General features: G+C 40.7%; 1 protein-coding gene across 1 annotated transcript; it reads right to left on the reverse strand.

Moving 5' to 3' along the window:
- Nucleotides 1–916: 916 nt before the first annotated feature.
- LOC118006518 (40S ribosomal protein S4, X isoform-like) lies at nt 917–9,698 on the reverse strand. Its single transcript, XM_034999201.1, is given in 2 exon segments — nt 917–1,136; nt 9,081–9,698. Coding segments are annotated over 2 exon segments (516 nt in total). The 5' UTR covers nt 9,549–9,698; the 3' UTR covers nt 917–1,088.
- Nucleotides 9,699–10,381: the final 683 nt, after the last annotated feature.

Raw genomic sequence — 10,381 nt, forward strand, 5'->3', positions numbered from 1 at the left:
ACAACAACTTTAGGGTAGGTTATTTTCTTGGCCTGGGACAACTGAGCTCCATAATAAAAAGCAAAAAAAATTTCATTCAATTTACCTAGAATATGTGCATGTGGGGGTGGGGGTAGTGATGGGAAGCAAGGTAAACTCTTTCGTGCGAACTGAAGGTGAGAATTGATCATTTAGTCATACTGTTCCCAGTGCCATAATCCTTGTTCTACTTCCCTTTACCTTTAAAGCAGAATTGAGATCCTTGAGTTTTGTCTGTCATATTTTTCAAGTTCCCACTGAGCTGAATTATGGGCATGATTCATATCTGTCTCTCCTCCAAGGCTCTTCTCACATACCCATTTCCTCTCAGGTGTATTTTCAGATCACTCCTCATTCTCCATAAGCTATAAACTGCTGTGGGTGTGCACTGCCTGCTTTCACTTCTGCTGGGACCACTGCTGTACACTTCTGTTTTCTTCAAGCCTCACTCACTGCAGCCTATTTTGAATGGGACTCTAGCTCACTCGGGGGGAATCAGGGATGTTTAATGAGCTGTCATTACTGAAATCTAACACACTCAAATCTCTCGTGTAACTGAAAACCCAGGATGTTGCTTAGCTTACAAGCTACAGGCTAGGGAACTCACTGTATCATAATAAGAACATGAGCTTTGTACCTTCAGAAGATAACTAAATTATAAATTTAAACTTTAGATCCTGCACTTCATTGATTAAACCCTCAAATATTTCTGCGACTACCTAAGACCTGTTGTCATTAATTTTACCTAGTTTTATGCATTCCATTTCACCGTGTTTCTCAAAACATTTCTCAGCCCTTTACCAAAGCTATCCTCCAATCATGATTATAAACTGACAGTACCTTAGAATGATGATGTTTGATGATTTTACTACTGAGCAGCAAGTAATCTATATAGTTCCTGTCTCATAAACAAATTGCTTAGACTTTTTCAGCTAACCTTTTGTCTCAAAAATGTGTCCTTATTTCAGAGTGGACCAGCCTTCATTTAAAAATACAGCAACTGAATAACAAGACTGTAAGGGACCTACCTGAGGTCACACAACTCGTGGTCAAGGCTAGAAGTTCTCTTCCTATGCTGCTTCTCTTTCATCTATGTCATCCATCTTCTTCTTGCTTCTCTGGAAAGAAAAGAACATCGCAGACAGTCATCTTCCCATTCATCCACCTAACTCAGACCTCTGTGCTTCAGGATTTTCCTCTGCCACCACCATGCCCCACCCTTCAATCATTCCGTTTCAGAGACAATCGGACTGGCTTCTTTGCAGGACCTTGACAGCATTGACCTCCACAGGCATGGCATGAATTCCAGGAGCACTTGCAGCCTTTTCCAGACATTTGGTACTCTCAGTATCCTATCTGGATAGTTATTTACATCTTCATAAATAATGTATCTGTCTGCCTAACTGCAAAGTCAAGGCCCTTGAGGACACACTACCGATTTATATAATTTGTTGCATTCCCCACCATGCCTAAATGCCTATCACTATGCATATGATAGATGTTTCACAAATATTAGAGAGGATGCTCATGACAATTCCATATGTAATTATATGCATTACTTACATGTATATGTTATATATGTGATATATACGTACATATACACAAATAAGTTTAATTGTTTATTCTTGAGAATAAAATTACATTTAGTACTGAAAAAATAGTAAGCGATACTGGCTCCCAAATACAGTGCTGCCTGTACAGAGACCTGAGCAGATTTCAACAAGTGTGTCTACGTGAAATAAAGCAGGGAAGTTATTTCTTGTATTTTGTTGTGATTTTTGTGTTTGTTAGAGCAATCACAGTATGGAACCAAAGAGATGAACCTGCATTTAGAGAGCTAACAATTTTTAGTAGACTCCTGATGTGAAATGTTTTTATTCAATTTACTTCCCCAGTGATGGCAAAGCTGAGGTCAAATTCTGCAACATTTGGAAAACCGATAAAACGTAAAGGCAATGTTTGTTGTAGAGTTCCAGGGCCAAAGGATTATGAGGCACAGAGCAACACTTCTATGGGTCAATGGACAACAGGGCCAGAGAAATGCAACTCATGTTTTTTATCTTGCCATGCCTTTAGCAAGGTTTTAGGAATGATATTCTGCCCAAATTTCTCCTTTAAGGTATATGTGGGGATCTCTAAGGTGAAAAAAGGGTTAAGATAGGACTTCAGGGGGCAAAATGTAAAAAAAGGAGAAGCTTTAGCTAAACAAAAAGAGTTGTTTGGGGGCGCCTGGGTGGCTCAGTCGTTAAGCGTCTGCCTTCGGCTCAGGTCATGATCCCAGGGTCCTGGGATGGAGTCCTACATCAGGCTCCTTGCTCAGCGGGGAGCCTGCTTCTCCCTCTCCCACTCCCCCTGCTTGTGTTCGTGCTCTCGCTATCTCTCTCTCTGTCAAATAAATAAATAAAATCTTGGGCGCCTGGGTGGCTCAGTCGTTAAGCATCTGCCTTCGGCTCAGGTCATGATCCCAGGGTCCTGGGATCGAGTCCCACATCGGGCTCCCTCCCCCGGGGGGAAGCCTGCTTCTCCCTCTCCCACTCCCGCTGCTTGTGTTCCCGCTCTCGCTATCTCTGTCTCTGTCAAATAAATAAATAAAATCTTTAAAAAAAAAAAAAAAAAAGAGTTGTTTGTTTTGACCATCAGGTATTTAAGGGTAAGCAACATTTACAGCTCTACCAGACTAAGACAGGCATGAACTGCCACATGGAAGCTGGGAATTTTGTAGGCAAAGGAGGAAACATGTTAGGAGAAGAGTATGTATTGCTACACAGGGGAGGTACACCTTAAATGCTCCAACAGGGATTTATGCAAAGCCAAAGCTTTGAAGCTGCCACGTGGTAGACAGGTACTATGTGAATACAAGTTCGCATGCCTGAATGTGCACAAAATTCCCAAAGTAGAAATTTTAGCTCGGAATTGTAACCCAAGTCTTCTACTGCCCTAAGGAAAGGGTAATAATAAGAGCCTAATGTTCCAGAGCCCAGGAGTGGGTGGCTTTTGGACAGGACACTTCTAGCAGGACACTGGTGTCAGCTTATTCAGCACACCTCTAGTCCCCAAAATGTGTCAATAAAGGGCTAGACATTTGGGCCTTTGGAGCTTAAAATGACCATTCTGAAAGTAGCCAACAAAAATTAATAAACTATGCCAACCTATAAAACATGAAACCACAGAAAGATATGGACACTCACGTTGATACCCATTCTATCCGTTGAGTAGCAAAGAGCTAAAAGAACAAAAAAGCCAGGAACTGTCACAAGAATCATTGATCTTCACGGTTCTGTTGTGTTAGAAAGCAAAATAGAAAAGTTCGCATTTGTGAGACTGGAAACACGTGCACATACATATATAGTTAATGAGGTAGTATAAAGTGAGGAAATCTAGTTCCCCTACTTGGATAGAGTAGATGGGGTTTGGCACAATTCCATGGAAAAATAAAGTGACAAACATTTCAATATTCCTTATATAAGGTGGTATTAGAAAAAGAAATGGTCTGGTGCATAACCTGCCTTTCTCTTCAAGGAAACTCTCAGGGCACCAGGGTCAACATGAGACTTTGAATGGATAAAACTCCTGTATTCTTCTTCAAATTTTTTTGGAAGTTGGTAGAGTAGAAAGCATAATTTTTTTATATACATAATACGGAGCTTAAAAGTTAAGCATGGCACAATGGCAAGGAAATGTATTTAATCTTATCTTCATATTTGGACTTAAAATAGAAAACAAACTATTCTGGCCAGTTGCCCTGCACCAAAATCATATTCCATATTCTTCCCTAAAACCAGACATCAAATTCTAAAAGCCAAAAAGCCATCACTGACCTTAGACCCCAAAAAGAGCCCAGTAGGATGAACATAAGCAGGCTGAACTATGTTTATATTCTTTTTTTTTTTTTTAAAGATTTTATTTATTTATTTGACAGAGAGAGACAGAGTGAGAGAGGGAATACAAGCAGGGGGAGGGGAGAGGGAGAAGCAGGCTTCCCGCGGAGCAGGGAGCTCCATGCGGGGCTCGATCCCAGGACACTGGGATCATGACCTGAGCCGAAGGCAGACGCTTAACGACTGAGCCACCCAGGTGCCCCCTATGTTTATATTCTTAGATCAAGTTTATTATGAGTATAACCCCTGCATTTTATAGTAAGTTATCTCATGCATTTTATTATGAGTTACTTGGTATGGCTACTGGTCAGATCTGCGACAGGCATTTCCATGAGCAAAAAAAAAAAAAAAAAAATAGTTGTTTTTCTTTAACCTTTCTGAACAACTCTGAGTCAAGACCAAGCCCAGGTTACCTGCTATGATTCAAGGAAACGCAATTCTAAAATATGACAGAACAGTGAACAGTTCAAAGGCCAACCTTTGAACCTTGTGCTTTGGGTGTTCAGAAGTCACTGATAGAATGCAAACACCCTTGCTAGGTCTATATCATCTCAGGCCTTATCAGCCGACAGCAAAGCTGTCTTCTATCTATATTCAAATAGCCCTTTAATCAAGCCCTAAAGCATAATTTATATGTTTTTTTATAATTTCCTTGTTGGTTTAAGTATTTTATATTTGAAAAAAAAGTTATCTGGGGTATTATCTAGAAAACTTGCTTAACCTTATAAAGTTGAATCAATATGGTCACTGAATTTTAGGAAGGATTAATGATCAAGCATATATAAAATACCAGATTTAAGTAAACCTCGTATTTCCCAATACCAGGATGTATCCTATAAATGTCATTATTTTGAATTAAGAATTAATGTTAACATTCCCGAATGTTTAAGTGTTTGATAGAATTTGCAAAAAAAAAAAAAAGTTTATTTTCAACGTTTCTTTAAACTTAAAATAAAGCTTACATTCATGGCCACCGACAGACAGCAAAACTCTTGTACAACTGCAGCCCAAGTTTAATACAGAGGTGGTGGTTTGGGATGGTGGCAAGTAGAGACGACAAGAAGCCAAAGAGAATCAAGAGAATCAGTATTTGTCTCTGAACAGTCAGCCTAACCCAAAGTTGAGACCTCACAAGTATAAATTCCAAAAACAAAAAAGAATAATCAAGAATATAATCAGGCTACCTGGAGAAAGACAGAGACATCAGGATCCTGGAAAAAAAAAAAAAAAGGTGGGAACGTATGGGAGCATCATAGTCACAAACAAAGGAAATCTGGCTCAGAAAAGAGATAAGGAAGCACCAAGATATAAAGTAACCAATGGACGGGCGCCTGGATGACTCAGTAGGTTAAGTGTCTGCCTTCCACTCAGGTCATGATCTCAGGGTCCTGGGATTGAGCCCCACATCGGGCTCCCTGCTCAGCGGGGAGTCTGCTCCCTCTCCCCCTGCCCCCTGTTCATGTGTGAGCTCTCTCTCTCTCTCTTGCTCTCACTCTCGCTCTCACTCTCAAATAAATAAATAAAATCTCTAAAATTAAAAATTAAAATTAAAAAATAAAGTAACCAATAGAAACAAGGGAAAATCACTGATTTGGATTGCATGTGCAAGAGATGCTGCCAGTACCCAGGCTACAGCTGTCACGTTCTTCTATGCCTTGACCCAAGCTTGTGGTTAATTACTTGATCAGCCAGCCTCCCTCTCCACAGGGTTTTGACAATCTCAGTGACTATCTGGTTTTGCTCTCATTGGCACCAGTATGGGCTAAATAAAGTACTTATGTCTGGTCTGTCCTCTAGCACGTGCTCAAAAAACATTCATTGGTTTTTATATCCTCTTAACTACAAAACAACAACCAAGGATCAGATATGTTTTCCTATTAATAATTGAATGAATATATACATACTAAAATTCCAAAAAGTGTTTTTGAAGAGTAGAGTGTGAGGTTATATCTGAAAAGTTTTATAGATATCTTTGAGGGTTGAGCTCTTAAAACCACCTTGTCAACGAATCTTGGAGAACTAGAAGTGTGTATAAAACTCTTTATGATGCTAACAAGGTTCTGATTAGCCCCAAACCACTTACAGCCCAGGGGGAAAATTCTAGCTCTCCAGAGGCTTCTTCCCACATCCAAAGAACTTCAACTGTTCTTTGAGGTGACTTATGGTCACTGTTCTACTAGAAAGCTTCTTTTCAAATCTGTGCAGCATGCTACTATGTCAAACTCTGAAATGCTGCATGTGCTAAAGTAAGTCAGAGATGACTGGCCAGATTAGGGGAAAAAATATTGTGGGCAGGCAACCAGAGACAAATTTGGCAAGAAAGGATGTCAGTGGGGATTTCCAGAATCTCTACACTGAAGGATAGTGATACTGATTACAAATAATTTAGCAGTGAGTTAGTGAGGAGAATCCACCAGTGGCAGAAACTATAATACTTTTTAGGGAAAAAGGAGCTTAAGGACTATAAAAAACAAATGCCAAGAAGGTAACCTACAACCTACAACTATCAATTCTGCCATAGGGAAACAAGGGAAAGAAAATGTTTCATAGAAAACCGCTTCACAACAAACACCAAAACTACTCTCCTGACAAGGTCTTACCACAGATATTTTTCACAGATATAATTTCACAGATATCTAACTCTCCACTATACCACAAAATGCTTTTCTAAGATTTGTGCTATCTTTATAGTATCTGGCAATTATGGAACAGGCTTCACTTTTAGCTAAAAGAAGGACTCATCACTAGGACATGAATTACTTTTAGCCCAGACAAGCCACAAAATGTACAGCCTCAAATGAATGTTCAAGGCTCTCAAAACACACACACACACACACACACACCACCACCACCACCACCAATAACACAGATAGAAACCACAGACCAGTGTTCTTAATTTCCAGTTACGGCTTGTCATGAAGAGTCCCCTCTCTTATGTATCTCTGTGCCACAAAGAAAAGGAAAAGATGTGTATAATTCTAGTTTTAACACTAAGCGAGACCCTTTCCTTTCTCTCTGTGAACACTTCAGGGGTTTGTCACTGCCCCCAGAAAATGTACTATCAAGGCCCACAACCCTACCTATGTGACTTTTTACAGAACAAGGAAGTTGCCGCTGCCTGTCTTTTACAGCGGCCACATGCGCAGGCTTCTCAGTGCAAACCACAGCAGCTTGGGTTTGCTAAGAGTCCTACCACCAGAGCAAATGTGCAAAGAGGCTCTCAGTCATCAGCCACCAAAGGAGGAAACAAATACCTCACATGGCACATAGAGAAAGCAAATGCTCTGGCAGGGTGTTGCCTAGAGCTTCCAGAAAAGGAAGTAACAGGTAGCAAACCAGACCCAGGACAGAGTGAATTCTTTATCTGGTGAACCCACACAAGGCTGTAACCTTGCTGATCTCAAAGGTCAAAAAAATACAGCAGATGCATTGTTCCCATGGATAGGGAAATACAACTATTTGAAATGCCTTCCATCACCATAAAATTTTGGTGCATTTAAATAATACTTAGATCTTGTACATTTATCATATGCATTTTTCCATGTTACAGGCAACTAGATTTCCTCTCAAAACTCTGTAATACAAGCTAAGCAAATCCTCCAAAAATTGTATCTGTTGGAGAAATTACTGACATTGTTCACCCCCATATACAGTCATATACAGAAGACATCCTTTTGAACGGTTACATCCCTCTGATTTCCAATCTTTGGGTCAGAGAATTAGCCTAAATAAAGGCATCTTTAGAAAACCAGATCTAATTTCTTTATAGCAAAAAGGAACAGCACCCTAGCAATACAGTACACAAATGGAAGATGGCTGAGAGGAGAAAAACCAGGCTCTGAGCCGACATTATTTTTTTTTTTAAAGATTTTATTTATTTATTTGACAGAGAGAAACACGGCGAGAGAGGGAACACAAGCAGGGGGAGTGGGAGAGGGAGAAGCAGGCTCCCTGCCGAGCAGAGAGCCCAACGCGGGGCTAGATCCCAGGACCGTGGGATCATGACCTGAGCCGAAGGCAGGCAGATGCTTAACGACTGAGCCACCCAGGCGCCCCGAGCTGACATTATTTTGGCCAATGTGTTCTTTAGCTACCTATTTCTATCCAGTGAGGGGCAGCACTGATTTTTCTTCCCAATAAAGAAAGACAGAAAGAAAGAAAAGAAAAAAGAAAAGAAGAGAAAAGAAAAGAAAAAAAAGAAATGGAGAGGAAGAAAGAGAGGGGGAGGGAGGAAGGGAGGGAGGGAGGGAGGGAAAAAGAGAAAGAGAGAGAGAAAGGGAGAAAGGGAGAGCGAGGGAGAGAAAGCAAAAGCAAAGGAGGAGAGAGAGAGGGAGAGAAGGAAAGAAAGAGAGAGAGGGGGAGAGGGAGGGAGGGGAGGAAATGAGCATATCTTCCAAACTATATTATGTAAGAAATCATTAAGTATATAGGAATGTAGTTTAGGACTTCCCTTCCAAGCAGCTGGGGTCCAGAGTGAGCCTGCAGACCTCCTAGCTCCTATTTTAGGTATTTTAGGAGGAGGGGGGGGACTGTTTTGGGACTGAATCACTTTCCAAAGAATGCATTCAGTGTCCATCGACCAATCCCTCATATCTCTGCCTCTCCTGGGCTGCTGAGCTGGTCTTCTCCTTGCCTAGACACCTGACAGTTCCAGAGCTTGGAAATAAGAGCTTGAAAGACAGCTGAAAAAAGATCATGTGTTAGGAGGATGCAGCGGGGGGGTGGGGGGGTGGGGGGGGTGCTGTTGTACTTAACTGGAATTATTAAAGTTAAAAACCAAACTAGAAGCAGCCTATGGCAGATCAAAAAAGGCCAAAACTTCTTTGATACTCTTTCCTTCAAGAGATGGGGTCTCTTGGGGTCTGGTCTGTTGGGCCACCAGTCTCTTGTCTCTCTCTTCAGCAATGGTGAGATGGATACCCTTTCCACAGGGAGGAGAAATCCATGGTTTCTTGCCTTTGCCAATAACAAAAATGTTGTGGAGAGCTGGGTGGCAAAGCTGTTGCCATTGGCATCTTTCACGTGAATTACATCAAAAGAACCAGGGTGTCTCTCTCTGTTGATGATCACACCAATTCTTCCCAGGTTAGCACCTCTGGTCACCATATAGAACTTACCAGTATCAAACTTGATGAAATCAGTAATCTTTCCAGTCTCCAAATCAATCTGAATGGTGTCACTCACCTGGATGAGGGGATCAGGACAGCGGATGGTGCAAGCATCATGGATCACCAGATGAGGGATTCCTTTTGTCTCCACAAAGATCTTTCTCACTTTCCACAACTTACACTTGGCCTTCTCAGGTGTAATCCGATGAACAGCAAAGTGACCCTTGGTGTCATAGATCAGATGGAAATTCTCCCCAATCTTGTCAGTGCTGATGACATCCATAAAACCAGCAGGGTAGGTTATATCAGTTCTGACCTTGCCATCAATCTTAATAAAACACTGCAAACAGATCTTTACTTCATCCCCTGTTAGGGCATACTTAAGCCTGTTCCTTAGGAAAATGATGAGATGGAGTCACTATCTCAGCTTATGGGGACCAGTAGATGGGTGAGGGGCAAACACACAGGTCAATTTATCCAGCATCCACTGCTTTGGAACTGAATCACTTTCCCACTTCAGATGCTTCTTGGGACCATGAACCATGGCTGCGCTAAGCACAAAAAGAGGACCACCCCCTTCTGGTCATGAGCTATAATGCTTATTTGAAATTACCAGGTTTATGGTAGTTTGCATACAGCAATAGATAACCAGTACACAGCGTCTGAGAAGAGTACATAATTTTAAAAACAAAATCTCCAATTACAGAAAACTCAATATATTCCAAATTTTAAAAACCAGTTAAAAAGTTTTACTATAATCTAAGTGTAAATGTTCCATAATATGTATAAGGGAAGAGGAAAGCTAGGGAGCAAAAGTATGCACCTCTTGCCTGGTTGGTAAGTCTTCCCAAAACAGATATCATGTAATAGGTATGTTTCTGAAAGTTGTCTATAAGTTACATCATTGTAAATCTTTGCAACAAATATCAACTGAGTAACGGCTACATGTCAGTCACTGTGTTAACCACCAGGGTTGTAATAATGATCAAAATAGCATTTCTGCCCTTGAGAATCTTGCTCTCTAGTGGACAACTGACTAGTTAATACGTAAATTTTAAAATGGATTTAAATCAAGAGTTAGCAAACCTTTTCTATAAAGGACCACATAGTAAATATTTCAGGCTTTGCAAGCCAATTTTGCCAAAATAGAGCAAAAGCAGCTTTAAACAATACGTAAATGAATGAGAGCAACTGAGTTCCAATAAAACTTCATTTTTGGACACTAAAATTTGGATGTCATATAACTTTCATGTATCTTAAAATATTATTCTTCTTTTGATTTTTTCAACCGTTTGGAAATGTAAAAACAATTCTGTACAATAGGCAGTAAACTGGAGTTGACCCTCGGGCCATAGTCTGCCAAACGCTAGTTTTGAT

The sequence above is a fragment of the Mirounga leonina genome, unplaced genomic scaffold, assembly GCF_011800145.1.
Source record: "Mirounga leonina isolate KUSES-001 unplaced genomic scaffold, KU_Mleo_1.0 Mir_97, whole genome shotgun sequence".
Taxonomy (NCBI): Eukaryota; Metazoa; Chordata; class Mammalia; order Carnivora; family Phocidae; genus Mirounga; species Mirounga leonina.